This window comes from Acanthopagrus latus, chromosome 7 (assembly GCF_904848185.1).
Source record: "Acanthopagrus latus isolate v.2019 chromosome 7, fAcaLat1.1, whole genome shotgun sequence".
NCBI lineage: Eukaryota > Metazoa > Chordata > Actinopteri > Spariformes > Sparidae > Acanthopagrus > Acanthopagrus latus.
Window position 1 is genome coordinate 12,309,118 of NC_051045.1, and position 19,889 is coordinate 12,329,006.

At 41.6% G+C, this 19,889-nt stretch overlaps 2 protein-coding genes across 7 annotated transcripts in view; both read left to right on the forward strand.

The window, feature by feature from the left end:
- LOC119023090 (metabotropic glutamate receptor 7-like) overlaps positions 1–19,889 on the forward strand; it is a 116,847-nt gene that overhangs the window by 53,953 nt on the left and 43,005 nt on the right. The gene's annotated exons all lie outside the window — the stretch shown is intronic.
- On the forward strand, positions 7,692–9,352 carry LOC119023093. Its single transcript, XM_037104756.1, has 2 exons — positions 7,692–7,892; positions 8,229–9,352. Exon 2 carries the CDS (start codon positions 8,272–8,274, stop codon positions 9,067–9,069), a length of 798 nt encoding a protein of 265 aa, XP_036960651.1. The 5' UTR covers positions 7,692–7,892; positions 8,229–8,271; the 3' UTR covers positions 9,070–9,352.

A 19,889-nucleotide genomic window follows, 5' to 3' on the forward strand; every position in this document is an offset into this window, starting at 1 on the left:
AAAATTGTATAGCTGTGCAGTACAAATATGTACCTATGAAATTAAACCACTGAGTGACGTAATGTGTTGAAGTAAATAAATTAGATGTGTCTATGTAGAATCACAATTTGTTTGCAAAGAAGTGAAAACTGTAGGCGACATGAACATAAAAGATTCTTCATTTGGGTAAAAAAGTATTTATTGTTAAAAAGTTTCATTATTGTAACTGTTGTTTGTTCTTCCCAAATGTCCTGAGGGTCTCTTGGATATTCAAGGCAAATTCCAACCCAGTCCTGTGAAATGTGGCTGGTGAGGCTTAGAAAACACACACACAAAGAATCGCAAAAATTATTAAATTTAGCTCAGAGGGTCGAGCTTGAAAAATTCATGACTTCAAAAGTAATTGTACAGCTTCGGGATTTTGCAAGGTCCAGTGGATTTAATAGAAGTTTTTATACGATTTTCTTCAAGAAAATCCACGACGTGAACTTGGAGGGCCTATTGGAGTTGGTTATGTGTGAAAATCTTCGTAACTGGAGAATACAATTATTGAACAAATGTAGTTAAGTACGACATTTCAATTTGAAAGGGTTAGGGTTGTGAGGTTGGACCAATAAGTAGCATGGACAGAAGGAGAAACTCCAACCTGCATACAGTAGTAATGGTAATGATAAATCTTAGCAGAATATCATCAGCATGGCTTGAAGTCAATGAACTGATCCATGTAAAATATGTAGAATTCAACATTTGTGTTTGCTTTTTCTCTTCCTGTGTGTGTTTGTGTGGTGTGTGTATATGTGTGTTGTTTGTGTCATAGATGTCAGGGCCCAGTGGGCTCTCTCACAGTATACATAATAAACTGTCATCGGGATTCATTCCTTGTCCTTCGGTTGTGTTATTACAGCAGGGCCTCAGGGTGCATGGGTTGCTAACAACAGATAGTAATATATAACCATTATATCAGCCAACACAGACTGGACCTTTACATGAAGACTAAATTATTAGAGTGCAGCATGAGCCTCGGGTAGTTATGTAGAAATACGTGTTGATTCTACATGTAAAAAAAATGAAAAAGTGGGACTTTGCAGTTTCATTAGCTTGAATTTCATTTTGTCGGTATTTCCCTCGAGATAATCTTCGGCGAGTGTGTGTGTGTTTTTTTTTTTTTTTCTCTCTCTTCTCTGGCTGACTGTGTAGTGGTGTGTGAATGTTGTTTGAACAAGTTTTGTGTGTCTCTGCTCTTTTGAGCTTGAAATGTATACTGTGCTGCAGCAGCGGTAGCATACATAAAAAATCAGTTGACGGGGATAACTGTTTTCAGATGCAAATCCCGTAGGATTTCAAGTGCTCTCTGAAACGCCTGCATCTGACAGTCACATTGATTTTGTGGAAGACCTCGATCACCATTGACATTCTCCAAATTAGGGAAGCTCTTTCCCTTCAGATGGGGTTGCTTAAACTACAATTGACTGTCGGACAGGAGCTATCGGTGACAAGAGTGTTTTTTAACTGCCTTATCAGTGTTCGAGCATTCACGTGCGGTCGACACTGAGGCTAGGAGGATCAATAGTGAGTCATTTATCAATGGATTATGCATTGAGCTGTCATCTACCTGGGGGTCAAAGGCCAATCAAATGTGATATTTGCTAAGGTACTGAGACATTAAAAAAACATCTCTTGTGTTGCATCAGCCAGTCAAACATCATTCCTCCTGCACCACCGCCACTCCATACATTACTCTCCAAAAAACAAAAATTTGAATGCCTCACCTAATCGCGCAATGTTAAAGAAAGTGAGAAAAATGTTACCGGATCAGTGCCTTTATCCGCACCATAAGTTGATCTTTCCAAGTTTTGTTGTAAACCGTTTAGTCATTTTTGTGTAATCCTGCTGTCAAACAAACCAACAAACAGACATGGGTGAAAACATAACGTCCTTGGCACAGGACTAATCGATTAATCGAGTATAATAACTCTTTTGATAATCGATTACAGTCCAGTTGGAATAAGAAATACAAGGGAGAAATTGGGAGCTGATTACATTTGCTCCCTCTAGAGTAGAAATATCACACCATTAATATATAGAGAAAAATATTAAGACGTAAGAGTAAGTAGGAATAAAACATATAAAAGGGTTAAATATTTAAAATATAATAACTGTCAACATATGAGTGTTAAAACTATAAAATGTGACAACGTTGTGTGTGTGTATATATATATATATATATATATATATATATATATATATATATACACACACACACATATAGAAATAGAAATAGTACTACAAATAGGGATGCAATGATATAAGCCCTGACCACTGCAGTACTGAGTAAAATGCAGTTTCATAAGTAGTATAAATGAATGCTACGTAAGTGCTACATACAGCAGTGGGATATAAACAAGAATGTATTAATCATTTCAGTCATTTTTCAAGCAGAAAACACTTAAATGTAAGGATTTGCTGCTCTCTTTGTGATTTATGATAAATGAAAAGTCTTCCGGCATCACTTCAGGCTGTGGGAAATTGTGATGAGCTTTTTATTTGACATTTTTATGACATTTTACGCTCTGAATTAATCGATAAATAGTGCAAATTAACTGGCAGATGAAGCAACTGTGGAAAAAAATAGTTATTAGCTGCAGCGCCAGTTTAAGAAGGAGGGTGAAGGAGAACACACGTTTTATTTTGATATTTTTGCACAGAACTGTGTAGTTCTGATCAAATACTCTCTTTTTTCATGCTGAAGGTTGGTGGTCATGGACTAAACGCTGTTAAAATATTCACACTATATGGACATAAATTTGCACCTCACAAGATTAACCAGTAAATTTTAGGGCTGTGATCCGGTTTCTGGTTCAGGTGACAGTTGGGGTCGGGTTTGGCCTTGGAGTGGTTATGGTTAGGGTTAGGACAAGTCTCAAGAGAATTGTTGTAAAGCCAGATTTATGGTTGACACGAGGGGTTAACGACCTGCTGTAGATACCTGTGGTGAAGGGTTTTATTTATATATCAGTGTCAGAGTCATTTGTTTATGTTCCCACCGCAACAGAACATGGATGGTACTGTATGAGTTCAGGCTGCATATTGATTTATTTGTATTCCCATCAGAAACTGCTGTTCGCATTCCTCCAATCTCGCTGTATTATAGAGTGACGGTGGGCTACGCAAATACTTGTACAATGGAGGTGGGGTTGCACTGGAATTAAATGCCTACTTTTGCCTTGTCTCATTACTGTACAGCAGACTCCACGCCACGTTTACATTTATTTATTTATTCAGTGCGACACACAGCAGGGTCGAGGTGAACGGGTCTGTAGCGGAGATGTCTTCAGCTAAATGTTTGTTACTGAGGAGACCTTAACTTGCTTAACTGTGCCTTCACTGTCTTGGGTAGCATCAAAAAACCAAAAGAACCTCGAATCGGCACGCCGCTGTTCTTGCAGTCCCCGCACGATATCTCTACAGTCCCAGTGTTGTGGAAGAGGCACGCATCAGATAGCCTTTGGCATCGCCTACAGCAGAGCTTCTGTGACTACATGCTGCTAACCCCTTAATGTAAAACTATAAATCAAGATCAGGGAAGGGCATGTTAGAAAAACAAGTGTGTGTCCGTGTGTGTGTGCTTATATACAGTAGATACTTGTATTGATCACTACAGGCATTATTTGTTCAGGTCCTGGGTCTTCAACAGGGGTACCCGACCCCTGGGTTGTCCTCTGAGTAATTGCAAGGGGGGGAAACCAAATTAATATTTGATTGTATTTCGAAGTGTTTCTAAAAACACACATTAACATATTATCAGAGGTGGCAAAAGTAAAGCCAATCTTTACTAGTCAAAGTACAGATACTACCATCACATTGATATAATTGAATTTGATTAAACTTTAAGGTAGAATATGCATGTCAAATTACTGACATTTTGGCTTGGTTAAGTGTCCCGAGCAGTGCAAAGAAAAGGAGAAAATAAGAAAATCCAGGCAGAGGGCTCTGCAGATACAACACACTAACACGCTGTCGCTCCTCGTCTCTGTCTGTTTTTGCCTCGTAACACCTTGTACATCATTTCATCTCGCTACCTCAGCCATGCGTGATATGCATTGATGGGGTGAAATCAGACTTGTGAAGTTCGGAAGGAAAAATGCAAAAAAAAGGGGGAAAAAAGTCATTGAGCCTGTTTTGTAAATGTACAGAGAATTATGCAAAGTGACAATAAAAAGTAATAAAGTAAACGGTAATAGATATCAGGAAAAACTACATACGTACAGTAACAAAGTATCTGTACTAACCTCTGCATATAATTAGCACATTTCTTTTTTACATGTCGACCTATAATTCCTTGTGCAATCATGTGAGCAACCTAAGTTAACCATACATTAATTCACTGTGTAGCACCTTTCCACAATAGTATTTATTTTATTTTTTTTAGCTTACTTCATATCAATAGCTGCTATTGAAACATATTGGCTGGTTATCTGTTATCCTCAAAAACCACTGGAGGCCAACACACCTAAGTTTAGATTCAAGATTCAAGTCTTTACCGACATTGTGAAATTGACAAAGCAAAAGCAAAGCATCTCACTGAGCTGCGTTCTACAGAATATAGATAAAAGTAGTAATACAAAAATATAATAAAGTAGTTACTAAATAATGAAATAGATACAAAGATACATTTTTTTTTCAGAGTACATTAGCTATGTTGCAGCTGCTGACAACTTGTTTATACACGACCCTATACGCCGCTCTTGTGTTTGTGTTGGCCTAGTTTAATATGTAACAGAATTTCATATTGTATATGTAGTCGGGGGTCCCTGATCCATTTATCTATCAGCTAAAGCTAAAGATGCCTGCTGTAGAAAGTAAAGCTGGTCCCCACAAGGGTTAACCACTGGGTTTAATATTTGGTTATGGGTCCTTCTTGGATCAGGTTACGGTTAGGGTAAAGGTTGAAGTGAGGCTGGAGCCTCCAGGGTATGAGTGAACATGCGCGCAATTTCCTCCCAAGTGATAAAAAAAAAAATGTGTGTATATGTGTGTTTTAGGGTGGCAATAATCCTAAACTCTCAGCGCTCGAGCAATTTCCCGGTCCCTGTGCACGGTTGGAAAGTCATCGCACCTTTTTTATTTCATCCACACAGAGGTGATGATTTTGAATGCTCTCTGGAAATGAAATAAAGAAATAAATAAACACGAGGCACTTGAATGCACTCACTCTGTGGCTTGGAGCAGCCTCAGACTTTGAGGTACCAACACACACTACGATGATGATGTTCAACTTTTATCTATTCAGGCTGCATGTGGTTCGCATAATGCGCTCTTGCTATTGTGCTCAGAGGTCTAGCTTCAATAATACCGCTGTTAAAGGGTTTTGTTTCTATGAACCGCGCCATCATTTATTTATATTGGCACTTGAATCACATTGCTGATGCTGAAGTTCTTGAAAGACACAATACCTATAGAAAATATCCACTCAGTATAACTCAGCTATGAAATACTCAGTAAAATAGATGAGAACATTTGTTATATTTTATATTGTGGGTGATCGATGAACCAACAAATTTAAAAGTCTCCGCGGTATTTGTCTTATTTCAGCTCGTTTGATAGATTGTGTCGTTGGCATACTCGAGATCCACATGAGTTGTTTTGAGAAAGATGCATGCTCCGGTTGAAAATAAAGATAACCCTTCAGCAGCCGTGTGTGACAGTTACATTGTATTAGACCGGGCCCGTTCCTGTTTCGGCTGGTTAACTTGTCTGAGGGTAATTGTCTGATCTGGCGTCTGTTGTGCATCTCTGGTTCTGGCTCTGAAATACATGTCAGCGTGCAGCCTTCTGACACTTTGTCTCACTATGAGTGGAAGTTATGTGAAATGTGCGTGTCACAAAAACACATTCCACATAAATCTCCCCGATCCATTAGTCGAGACACTTGCTCTGATGAATCATGATCTCAGTGAGAATGAGAGTCTGTTTACAGGGAATAGCTCTATCTGAAGGATTGTGTCCAGTTCCTCCAGACTTGGCACATTATTCAGTGCATCACTGGAAAAAGCTTCCTTTGCTCAGTGGACAATTGTCCATTGTTCTGGCTCTGCAGCAGACGCAGTGTGTTGCTGAGAGGAATACCAGGTCAGATGACCTATGTGATGCACCAGACCAGCAGCACAGAGAGGAACGGAGAGTCCATGGGTGGCCAGGTCATGGCCGGACAAAGGATCATTTTTTATTCGTCAGCATGAGCCGCGGGGTGGGAAGAAACCAGACATACAGAGACTTTAATAAGCTTTGCTTCAAGTGAGAAAACAGCTACTCTGGTGTACTTTATGCCTCACTGCGGTAGTAAAGTAGTAAAAGTCTAACAAAATCCTTCAAAGGTTTAGTGCAGATTAGTTTGTAAAGTCTGCAGTATGTTAGCACATAACCATAATGTGACGTTGACGAGAATCAGTGCAGACCTGATGTTCACGGTGATGGATTACACATTTCAAGAAACTTTCAGATCGAAATAGATAGAAGAGATGGATGTCTGTGATGTTAAAAAAAAATACTTTGAGTTTTGAGCAAACTCCTGCACAGTAACTCGCAAAAATACATTTATTTACCAGGATTTGGTACGAGACCTTCATCAGGCATTTGGGTAAATAATGTTTCTCTGTTTTGTTTCTGTTTTGAAAAAGAAACACAGCAGCTAAATTTGGGTTTGCCTGATGGTTAGCTGTGATTAAAAAATACACATCATTTTTTAGTGAATGTGCTTGCAAAATAAATTGGTATGCTCCTTCAAAGTGCAGTGAATAAACAAAATGAGAAGTCTAAATCCCTTCAGTCAACTAGTGGAGTTGTTAAATTAAGCTTGAAATCAAGTCTCAAAAATAGGGACGGTATCAAGATTTTATCTGCTGACATCGATCCATGCATATGCTATGGAGATCAGCAGATAAGAGGTCGCAACAGTGTGATAGGAAATGAGAAAAGTCCTGACAGATGAACCAGTAACATCACAGCTTATCAATAGCATGATATTAAATTATTTTTCCCCATGGTCCTTTTTAAAACTGGGTCTGGGTACGCTTCCCATCCCTACTCAAAAGGCAGATGCGCATCTCCCAGCGTAATTTACCAAGTTCAATATCTTGGTTTAGCATATTAGCATGCTAATATCCACTAATTAATCAGACATACTTCAGCAAAGGTTTCACCTAATGGTGGCTCCAGATGAGAAGACAGGGGACAGGTGGTTACAATTAATCCTGATTGAAACATGAATATACCAAATTTCATAGCAGTTTCCAGAGAGTTTGTTGATCCTAAATCTCATGTGTCAACGTCATAGCAGATGTCAGGGGACCAAAATAAATGATTTGGATTCATTTTCTGTGGACCATGAATGCCTGCACAAAATATCCTGGCAAGCCATCAAGTAGGGTTGTGGGATGTTTCACTGGATAAGTGATAACTCTGACCTGCTGATAGCACCAGAGGAAATGTCAGGTTATCACTAAATCAGTGGGATTTATTATCTTGGTATCTTGAGGACGTCTGTACAAAATTTCACGGCATTTAATCCGGTAGTTGAGATATTTCCGTGAGGACCAAAGTGATGGACTTAGCACGACTACAAAAGTGGCTAAAAGTAAAACTATAATTAGCCAGAATAACCAGGACCATATCTTCACAGACATTTAGCTTCTACATTAGGGTGCATCAAAAAACACAATTCTTGAATTTTGACATGGCTGGGTGCTAAAAGTGTTCCAATATATGTAGAAACAACACATGCAAAATATTTTTCCAATACATGATGATTTAGGGGTGCCACCGCACATCTGTTTTTGTTGGATAAAGTGGTGAACAGTGCTCACTGGTCGCCATAGAGCTCTGAGGTAAAAAGACTGCAGCTCAAGAAAACTGAGGTGAGTTATGTTTTTGTGTTGGTTATGTCTACTCTTATTACATGTTACTACATATCTATAGTTGTGTCTTTGTATATTTACATACTTTGAATGAAATGTAGTCATATTTATAGGTATTTGGTGCCCATTACATCTAGCTAACGTTAACTAGCAACAGTTAGCTATTAAGCTTAACATCAACAGTATTCTAGAGCAGACAATATCATATTCATAATGCTTAAGTTAGACTATGTACAGCTAAAATTTGAGGCTTATCAAGCATGGTTTGTCATAATTGAGTGATATTAAGTATGATTTTAAACACTGTCCTTGCCCTTGTATCCTTTTCATTCTCAGGCATTGTACAACACAACCCATCCCAGGATCCTTCTCTCCTAAGATGCTGCACTCACCAACTGGTCCCTGCCAGACTAGCAGTCGCAGCCTGGTCTTTGGTCTGGGCCCCAGCATCACCAGTGAGGATGGCATCGTCACAGGCGCCAAGCTGCCAACTGGTCGTCAGATCTTACGCTGCATGCTTGCCAAGAAACCTGGTGCAAATGGAGCGTTGTCGCAGTTTGAGGCAGCTAAGGTCGTCCTGGAGCAGGTGTGGCCATTTTACAAGAAGGCCAACATCCCAATGGTCAGCGACAAGCGTGCATGCCACAAGATGGTAGACTTAGTCAATGCCAACAATAAGCTGCGGAAAATCTCCCAGGCCAAGCGCTCCAGTGAGGCTGCAGCGAAACAATTGGAGAAAATGACGTGCAGACTTGATGCCACATTTCCGCTGTGGCCTCCAAATGTTGAAAAGCTGATTGATAACCCGGAAGACTTAGTTTTCTTGGCCAGTATGAAGACCGACAGAGTGGCCACATTTGGTGTATTGGACAAAAAGCGGCAGCTCAAGGTTAAGCGACGAGAGGAGCGTGAAGCTGCCGCAGCAGCCAGGCGGTCCCGGTGTGAAAAGGAGCTGGAGGAGATGACGGCAATGTCCAGCTTGGTGTCGGAAAGTGATGAGGAGCCAGAGGAGGATACTAACACAGTCTCTCCACCATCTGAGGGCAAACCATCCCTCAAGCGTAAGAAGACTGGAACAAATGTCTTCTTTCCACATGACATCCTTAGCCGACCAAGTGTCGTGTCACTGGCTACAAGGTTGAAGATGTCACCAATGCAAACGCAAGCTAATCCCTGAATAGGAGGGTTACTCTTGGGGGGCAGGGGGGGAGACATATCTGGGGGGAGACACACTGGCTAGGTTCAAAGTTCAGGTTCCATTTCCTCTTTCTCTCTCTGGTGATGTTGCACAGTGGAGCGGACTCTGGCACTGTCTGAGCAACTAAGTTTGAAGTTTAGTTAATGTCAGCTTTTATCATTAAGCCCTGTGAGTTGCCAGTGAGTTAGCCACTAGAGAGGGTGTTCTTTCAAGTGTGTCAATATTGCCCTTTGTGTTTAACAATAAAGTCAATTAAACTTTATATGTGTGTCCGACATCCATCACTGCTGCACAAAACTCAGGGTAAGACCACGTGTCCCATTGACCTCCATTCATTTTGTCTATTGGACAAATAAATGGAGAATCTTGAAAGTTGAACTCTGAAAAAATGCCCAAGTTGCCGAAGGGCAAACAAACTAATTTTACTTTGATAACCCTATAGAACATGTTACTGTATAAAAGTTCACTGTACTCAACATTTCTGGGTCAAACTTTTGGCAATTAGACTAAAAATTGCATATTTTTCGAAATTTCACAAAACTTCATGTGTTAGGTGGCACCCCTAAATCTCAATGGATTTCCTCAAAACTTTGGAAAAGTCATTTTTATGTTAATTGGAACAAAATGGAACATCAGCCAAATTGATATTTTGAAATTAAAATTTCCCATTCAAATTTGATGCACCCTATTCTACATTTATAGAACTTTTTCATTCTGCTCTAGCCTCAAGCATCCAAGTCATTAAAATACAACAGTCGGAGTTTTAACCATTAAGAGGCCATACATCCTTTATTTTATCATCAGCTCAGTGGCTACAAGTTTTAAAGTTAATCTTATTTTGAATTTCAGATCACATCAACTCCACGCAGCGCTTTTATTTCCTCATTACTCACCCTCGACCTGACAGTGCCCCATCTTGACAGAAAAGGAAAAGTGACTGTGCTTTTGCCATTAGGATCCGAACACTAACGGGGGACTTAATTCCCCGACCTAAGCCTCCCAGGCTGTGTCTGTGTACTTTACAATCAGGTGCTTCAGGTTATCGATGGTTAATGTGAGGGCCAGTTAGACTTTTCCAATCCCAGTGAAGGAGGCGAGATTTGTACAAAGCCTTGGAGGAAGGTCTTTCCTTTGCAGCTCGAGACTGTGATGTGCCCTACCTTGAATTTATTTATTTATTTATTTTTTTAAAGCACACTCAAGGTTTTCTTTCAAATCGCTCTTTATCACCGGCTTTAAACTGTTTTTGTTTTCGCCCACTCGCAGTTTTATGCTACTATATTTTTATCTGTTTATTCATTTCATATTAACCACTATTCTTTTTTTTTTCTTTTATTGCCTTTTTATAGAGTGTAATGTTCTTTGTTTTGTGAAGCCCAGGTCGATGAGTGCAAATAGCTTCAGCAGCTAATTCTGCATGTCTCCCTCAACACGAGAACTGCAGCTCTGTGTAAATTACACTATGGCCGCCTCTGTTCATCTCCAAACACCTCCCGTGATGAGGCATATTATTATCGATTGAACAACACAGCGTGCATTACATCAGATTTAGCTATTCAAATTTGCCTTTGACACTATTGAAGAAGACTGAATTCATCTGTGCATTCTTGTCCTAATTTGCAACCTCTCTGACATGTGGACGAATCCGGACCGACAGTGGATTTTGCAGGTGTTGCTGATGAGATACTGTAATCTCAGCTGTGGGAGAGGTTCAAGGCGTCACTTTGGGCAACGCCAAACGAGCGGATAACTGCCTGATAAAATGCTCTGTTCTAAACCAGAGCATATACTGTATATCTCAAGTGCATAGTATCGAGAAGTGGGCTCAGTCGCCCTAACAGAAGGAATAGGAATCTCTGTGATATTTTCCACTGCTGTGATCAGTACGTAATTACATGGCCCTGCTCAAGAATTCTTTGTGAGGAGCAGACGGGGAGGAAAGATAAGATCGAGGAGGCTCACCCGCATTGTCTGCACTATTAGGAGAGAAATGGGCCTGGTGATGACGCTCCGTCGAGTCTGAAGAGAGAGCTATACAGGGAGAGATGTGGGGGGGGTGGTACTGAGGGATTCATTGGGATGCAGGTCAGAGTGTTGCAGGTGCTCGACTGACAATGAAATGTGTCAGACCCTGCATGCTCCAGGTGTAGGTGGGGGGTGGGAGGGGGGAAGAGGCACAGACCGTCGCTCCGTGGTGAATAATATGTCAGAACCGCATTCGGACTGGATAGAGCAGTGAGGCAGAGATGTTGCACACACCAACAATTCCCAAAACGCGGGTGTTTGTTTTTTGTATGCCTCTCCTGAAAGAGCGTTCTTGTATTTCTCTTACTTAAGGCATGATGGCTTGTATTGGTTTATTGATATCTCATATTTTTCCGAGAGAGAAAGTTATAATGCAGGCTGTGAAGAGCACAGTCGAGATAACAGAGCCGAGTCCAGTGCACTTTGCAGTCAGGAAAAATCAATACAGCCATCTGTAATGTGAGACCCTGTGGATACAAAGGAATACATTTGATAACACTTAGTCATAACCCTGCAGGCTATGTTTTATTCTTGCCGTGACTCCGTGAGTTTCCGTCGCACCTGTAGAGAGCGCACAGCATAGCCACAATGATCAAGGCTGTGCTGTTGTGCGCCATTGTTCTCTGCAGGGCCTCGCTATGTGTGATGATTAAGTCAGACGGACTCCTGCAAAATGACTTGAAGATATTCTGAATTTGTACAAAATAAACCTTGTGTGCAACAGCATAAAAGCTCAGCTGTCACGCCACCTCCCAAGATGAGATCTTGAAGTCAGTAGGTTTGGTTTATGACACGTGCTGTAACAGCAACATCATCCTTTACACTGAACCGGGCAGATGTTGAGCCTCTCCTAGTCTACAGACTCTTCTTAGATGAGGCTCTGAGAGCTTTCTGGTGTTGGGAAACCATTATTTCTTTGAAACACCAATAGAGTTGAAATAGCAGTCTGTTTACCAGATGGAAAGATGGAGGTCGATCAGGTTCCCTTTATGAGCTATCCACACTTTCCGCCCACACTCCGGCTCTACTCTACTGTGTGGCTCTCCTGGTCAAATATCGGATTTGTGAGTCATACCTAGCCTCTATACCCATGGAGGAACATGCTGGTTGTCTTAAAATACACTCTGGCAGGGCAGCCATGCAAGAGCTCAGGCCCGGCACCAAGCACTGTAGTTGCCCAGGGGACTGGCATGGAGCGAGGGGGAGAGACGGAGGGTGAGGGAATCGACTGGGAGAGGAGAAGTGGGCGGAAAGAAGGAGACGGTGGAAGGTCGTGTTAGATAAAGGATTATGAAAGCCTAACTTTCTGTCATGTAACACGGAGGCTAGTTCAGTGGTGTGGGCAACTCTGAAAGGGTGGTGTTTGTGTTTCCTGTAGCAAAAAGCTGCACATTGCAGTAAACATTCAGGCTGGTTCAACGCTATCAGGTAAGGTCTTGTAGTTAAATGGAGGAGCGATGGAGTAGGAGTGTGATATGAGAGGCTGGTCTTGGAAAAGAGCTTCAAGGAGAGGGAGTTAAAAAGGAAGTTTCTACTGCACAAACATCTATTTATGCCTTATTCTGTTTACCAATTACGACTGGAGAAACAGAATTACAGTCTGGGTTATGTATTTATTAGTTGGGGCGTCACGATTTTAATTCTAAATGGAAAATCAATCCAAATAAGTCCTGAGTTTCAGTTTTCTAAATCCAGAGCAGGATCAGCAATTCTCCCACGAGCATCTTTTTCTCACCTTGCTCGCCTACTTGCATGTGTCCGGCATGTGTCTGAAGAAAACTACAACAACACATACTGTGTAAAACATGGGTTCTGCAGGGGTGGAAATCCAAGCTGTTGTTGTAAAGTAGCTTTCTAAGGACTCTAATTTTAGTTTTTGTTTTTAACAGTTGGTTTCCAGTTGACTTGTGAAATAGGATTACATTTTGTTTTAATTACATTTTCCCATATGGCCTAAGTCTGGTACAGGAAAAAAAAGGATTTGGGAAATTGTGACACACATTTTCTTTGGTAATGCTTTTCCAGTCCAGGGAGTGTGACATTCCTATACTACAAGCCTTAGGGATGGTGTTGGTAAGTGACTACCAGTAAAGGCTTTCTTAATATTTGACCATGACCCTTGTTTGTTCCCTGCATCAAAAGCATCAATACTCATCCAAAAGACAATTATGACAAGGTGTTTTTTAAGTTCTTCGGGTGAAAACATATTGTAATATGTAAGTAATATGTGATATCAAGTGATATTGCATTAACTGTGTCAGGCTTAAGTCTGGCTCTAATGTCATAAGCCAGCAGGTCTAGCGAGTTCGTTTTGGGCTCGGTTGCTATTATCTTGGACTAAGACAAGAAAAAATGTGTCCCCTCCTTTTATAGTCCAACACCAAACAGCAGACAGACTGAGTTAATGGAGGGCTTGTGAGCAAAGTGAACTATTTATCAAGAGCAAGATTTATTTTATTTTATTTTTTGGTTGGTTGGTTGGTTGGGACCAAAACTGAAACAAGATTCCAAATTCATTAAATAACTTGTCCAAACGTCTAAGACAATCAATTGACAGAGCATGAACAAAACAATCAAAGCAAACCAGTAAACGTCGAGATACAAGCCTAGAATACAACCAAGAGTATTAGCTAAAACAGTTACCAGCCAGTAGTGGATGATTATTACATCTGCAGTGTGGATGATCTAGTGAGTTTGGTTGCAGATTGGTGAACACAACTGAACACCCCTCATCTTACCCTCCCCTACGAAAGTTAGAAATTCTGTGAGGCAGTCCACCAAAAGCAGCTCCATCAAAAATCAAGCCTGCTACAAGGCACCTGAGGAACCAGCCAGTTACTGGAGTAAGTTTTAAATGGACCAGTGCAACATAGATATAATATATGATGATGATTTTCCCCTCAGGGCTTTAAACACAAACAGACACCAGTGATTATTATGTCTCTTGACCTTATTATGAAGAAATAGTTTTGTGTATCGTAGCTATCACCGGTAATCAACTCAGGGCTGAGTGGTAAACACAATCTAAGGAGTGCGGAGGGAGCAGCACGTCTGCAAATTACATCCCCATGATCCAATATTGCTGGAAAATAATGCAAACGTTGCTCTGTGTCTGCTGGATGCGTAAATAAGCAAGTCGTTCCTGACACATTCTATGAAAATAAACTTAATGAGGTGATGGTACAACAGTGTTGTGTTTACTGGTTGTAGTGCTCCTCCCATGTCGGCATAAAAAATCTATTAATGCTGGTTGGATTACACACTTTGAGTTTCTTAAACATGACTATAATGAAATTGACAATAAGGCTTGAGTTGCCACGAGCAGATATCATAGGGAAAATCTATTAAATGCGCTGACACTAAACCTTCTACAGAAGGTTGTGATTTCGCATTGGCAGTAAACAGTTTGCAGATAAAACACTGATTGAAAAAACTTTTAACATAATCTTGCCGGCATTACATTTCAGAAGAAAAGTAAATGCTGATGCAAATTAGTCACAGCCGTGTGTACTCTTTTGGAGTGAGGATTTAAATGAAACAAATTCTGAAAATGTCGGAGACCAGAGAAAGTCAGACCAGCAGGTAGAGGAAATTTTGGTGGCATGTGAGCAAAATGACCGAGGGCAGATTGTCTCTGTTTGGGGGGAAACTGGCAGCCAGAGGACCTCTCTGGGCAGGAAGTGTCTGCTGATCATCTGCGTGGGCGTGTCTGCATGCAGACAGATGAGGGAGGGAGGGGGAGACGTACATGAAGATGAGACTCACTTGTCTCCCTCCAACGGGGATGGAACTCACAGAGGGGCGGAGAACAATGGAGCGAGGCGGAAAGTCACAGGTTGTGCAAGGGCACAATGAGGAAACGCAGCCTCCACAAAGGGGAGAGTTTGAATGAGAGTGAGAGACACAGATGGGCAGGAAGAAAGGGGGAGAAAGTGACAGAGCGAAGGAGGGAAAGCTGTCGGCTTTTACCCCGCCTTTCCTCCCTGCCTCCTCGGCTGTGTTGGCAGCGCCATGCTCTGGTGAAGAGAGATTACCAAAGCCCAGCCTGGGGTTGCATGTACGGACACAGTCATTACCTCTGCCCTGCTAACAAATGGCACTGCTGTCTGAATACAAACCGATGGCTGTCTGATCCGCCTCTCATTGACGAGCTTCTGAGCCTTGATTTAGCAGGAAAGATGTAAAAATTGAGAACTGCTCAATATCTTTATAGCCCCGTTTATTGTACTGTATTATTTTGTTTATAGGATATCGACCGCTGCGGGTTTACAACGCTGAGCAGTGGAGCCACAAATAAATCTTCTGACTGGGGATATTTTTTGTGAGCAAATATTTATCCCATTATGGGTGGGGGAGTGCAGTTTCTGAATTATGCTCAAAATGGCCTCTTGGCTAGTTCACAGGAACATACATAGAGTTTGTGTGTGCATGTCATTGTGCTGGTGTCACCAGGACAATCTGTGCATTGGCGTCCGGCCACAGACTGCGTGGGGTTTGATTCTGGTCTGTCAGAACCCGCTGTCATTTCCGCCATCACTGTGGAGATTGTTGCAAACAGCCGAGTGGAGCTGACTGATGTCAAGATATACTTAGAAGCCAATCATGCAGCAAATCGAGGCACAGGGATCCCTGCAACAGAAACTGGCTGGCTCCCCGCACTACAGTTAAAACCATTCATGGGAAACATTTCAGCTCTGCCACTCACAGTTCATTTGCGGCAATGTTTTTGAGTGTCGCCTTTTGGATTAATGGGTACCAAACCCAGTCCGGACCACACTCTAGTTTTCTGTGCCTAATTTTTTGACACTGATGGCGTCGACTCAGTGCTGCCTGCCCTGTGTTTGAAAGATGGCCTTTGTTTCTGTTTAAAACACCCAGCGACTGTCACAGCCCTCTGTTTTCTGTGGAGACAACCTGTCGTGTCATATCTGCGGATTCTCCTCCTCTCAGATGGCAAGGATAGATGGTCGCCGTTACCCCAACTGAGAGTCGCGGTGCGCCATATGCTGCCTTTTTCTCTTCAAATAACATTTCTTTTCGCATCAAGCGTATGAGAGAAAATACAGGGCAGAGCGGCACAGCAAGCTGTATCTCAAGTATTGCTCTCAGCTAGTCAGAACCATCACCTCCACATTAGCGGAGCAGGACGGTTAAAGCACCGACATTACAGTCTCTCACCTTCCTTTAGAGCTGCCCATGGTGCTTGTGGGCTGCTGCTGCTGTATGTGAAAACAACGGAAAGGCCAGGGCGCTCTAATTAACTTCACCTGGCATTCTCGCTTACTGTGAACGTGTCTAACCTTTGCACAACCTCGCTAAGTCAACTTTCCTCTTAAACACCCAGGTTGAAAGTCTCATTTAATGTCAGTAAGCAGATTGCCACCCTCCTCCCTGTACCTGCCACCTCCCACCCCATCCTTTCTTTTTTCTTAACCTTCTTTGGACATCAGCAACAGATTTTTATTCAGGGCGGCCGTAGCACTTTGTGGTGGTAAATCAATAAAATAGTGTCCCCTATAACAGACCTCTGTGTTTTCCTTCCATCGATCCTGTCAGCTCAGATACATTCAAGAGCAAGCGAGGCGATTACCCTCAGCAATCCTAACTTTGATCTATACTACAGATGACAGGTGCCAGACATCAGCTCTGGGTAATTGTGATACTGAAAGGGGGCATCATTAATCATTCTTTCTTGGCCGGAATTCTGTTGCTCATAATCGGTTCATGACCACTGTAGTGGATGTTTACTGCTTGCAGGCGTCCCCATCACCTTTTAACTTTTTTTTTTTTTTTTTGCCACTGGAGCGTGGAGCATCTTGTCAATTGCAATGCCATGCCATGTTATATATTTCAAGTTTTAAGTCTTATCTGGCCTTGGAATGCCTCAGGAATCCCTAGGAGAAGCTGGAAATTGCTGGAAGATCTGGAACACTGACACGGCCCCACCCCCCGGATAGGTGAAATAAAAATGTATGGATTTTTACAAGCAGTGTCAAGTGGAACTGTGAGACGTGCAATTTCCAAATATAGATGAAGGATTATGACAAAGTAATCCTCCGCTCATTCCAAACTAATTATTTACAGAAAAATGATTAAAAAATGTTGATGAAATACCCATTCTCTCCACCTTATTATCTCTACACTATCAACTCTGCTGCAATTTGTTGCAACAAGAGCTTATTTGGCTGAAATCATTCTGGCAATCAATCATGCAAGTCAAGTGGAAAAGCTAAACTTTGTTTCTTGTGCTTTTACAGAGGAAGACATCATGTTCAAAAGATTTCAAGTCAGTTATTACATAGAGATGGTTGAATTTCTAACTCGCGTTTCACTTTAGCCCATGAGCGACCAAAGAGGAAAATTACAAAGGTGTCTTAGATTCTAATCATAAGTTAGTCAGCATCTCCTTGTATCGCAGCTCCAGTTAGTTTAATCCTCACACCTCAGCGTTTTCTCAATCAAGATTTAGCACGTTTGTTACCTGGAGGTCAAAATGGTAATTAAAAAAGCACCGGCTGAAAACGTTAATGTGTGTACTTCAAGGAGGTGTAGATTCCTGGGGAATAAGAAGTGGAGAAATTATATCAACAGGGTACACGCCTGGCATAAAGTAAGAAGACACCGCCATCTTAAATGGTTCCCTGCAGCAGTGAGCTCCAGAGAGACAAATGTTCAGGCGGCTTTCGGTTTCCAGCTGGGGCGAAGATAGAACACGATTGAACAAACCTATAACACCTTTTGACTCTGTAGTATTACTACAGCAGCTCTGTTAAGATACGTCCCATTTGAAATGTTCAAAAATAGAGGCTTCGCTTTTTGGAAAGTGGAGTCTTTTTAAATGCAAATCCCTCTTGCTTTTGCGTTTCCATCACTGTGCTGTTTTCCCTCTTTGACCCAGTACACTCAATTTAGGCAGCCCTGAAGTGATTTAACCTGTGACGTCGCAGCAGCATTCCTGCTGGTGAATTTGTTGAATTGAATCAAGGATTTTGTGATTTTTCTTTTGTTTGCTTTTTTGTAGTTGGTTTCTTTTTTTGGTAACTTGAAACATATTGAGTCATCTTGAGCTTGACCTCTTCATCTGCTCCTCAATTTGTCTGCTTTGTGCGGTTGACTCCCTTTGAGTTGTGGGTCAAAGCTATAACTCACACTCCGTGAGTTGAAGCAATCCCATCAGCGAGCTGCTGTGTCCTCATTCCTGTGTTTCCCCAGTGTCCGGCTCCTTTTGATCACTCTAACAGAAATGGATGGCACTCATACAGTGCTTAGATTAGACTGCGTGATGAGGTTCTGCACAGGGTTCAAGAGAAAATGATGTCTGACCTTGCTTGTGCATCCACCTGTCTGGGAGGTAGCCATTTTGATCCCAGACATGCAGCCAGTTGGGATTGCAGTTTCAAAGCCTTAAATACACTTTGCTGGGATGTTAAGGCCTTTATCATGCAGCCTTGTGAACAAAGTAATACTGAATCCCTTTATCAAGTAATTTAGTTTATACTGTGGGTTTGATGTTTTAGTTTAAGTGCTCCTGAATGCAGTCAGTTTGATTGATCCTGCTTCCTACATTTCTTTTAGCTTGTATGAAACAAAAATAAGACTCGATCCCATTTCCAATTTTAACGGTTAAAATCTCAAACTATCAAATGGGGCTGACCTTCAAGACCCTCATACTCCATCAGTTGTCACTGATGCCATTTATTAAACTTCAGCTGTGGTTTCAGCTGTGGTTCAATCCTGATATTATCACGGTGCCATTTGCCATTTATCTGATGGAGGTGGACACTGCAATGTGTTCACAACTTCACACTTTGAATCAAAAAACAGTACCACTTCATTGACTACTGGCCATTAGCGGTGATTTATAGGCTAAGCATTGCTTTATGCTTGTATGTACATTGATACGACCAGAGATTAGCAGTAGGGGCAAGCGGTGTATTGAAATTGGGCCTAAAAGTGGCCAGTGACAACTGAACTATTGATGTTTATGGCCAATGTCGTACCAGTTCTTCAGACGTTAACTAGTAAGCTAGTTAGGTAACAACTGGCATACTGATTGTGTCTGTGGGAGTGGAACGTTCCTGTTTTTGTTCAGTCTAGCCTCACACCAGAGACCTTGGTTCTTTGTTCTATTTCTTTCCTGTCTGCATCCTTTGTCCTCTCATGTCTGTATAAAACAGATTCATTTGACTCACATGGAAACATATTCAATGTTTACTACTAACTCACAACTCGCACCATCCTGTGTGATTTTCCCACTGACTTTGTAAGCAGTCAACCCTCTAAAGTTTCTTGGAGTTCTATCTGAAGATGGAGTAATCATTTGGTTAAAGTGGTGCTTTGCTAAAATGCTCACAGTGACAATATACTAACGCAAAGCAGGTGTGAGGTGTCTTAGCATGCTAACCTTTTCTAATTAGCACATAAAAACAAACTGATGAGGCCTCTACAAGAGTCACCAAAGTTCGTTCAGAGGCGTAAATGTTAACCCAGTAGAAGCATAAGGGAGCAGACAGCCAACTCACCAATGAGCGTTTCCATCGCAAATACCGCTTACTTTGCTCAAGAATCCTGAGCAATTTGAAGAGGTGTTCGGGGGCAAGAAGAACACCTGCAGGCTATTAAGGAGTTTCTTGAACATTTAAAAGAGTGACTAAGTTGCATCTTTCCAAAGAGTCTGATTGATATAGCCTGTTGTATGTCGATATAAAGGACTCTGTTATCTATATGTCCACCGTTAAGTTGATAGTAGAGTATGTGTAAGCTGTGGATGATGG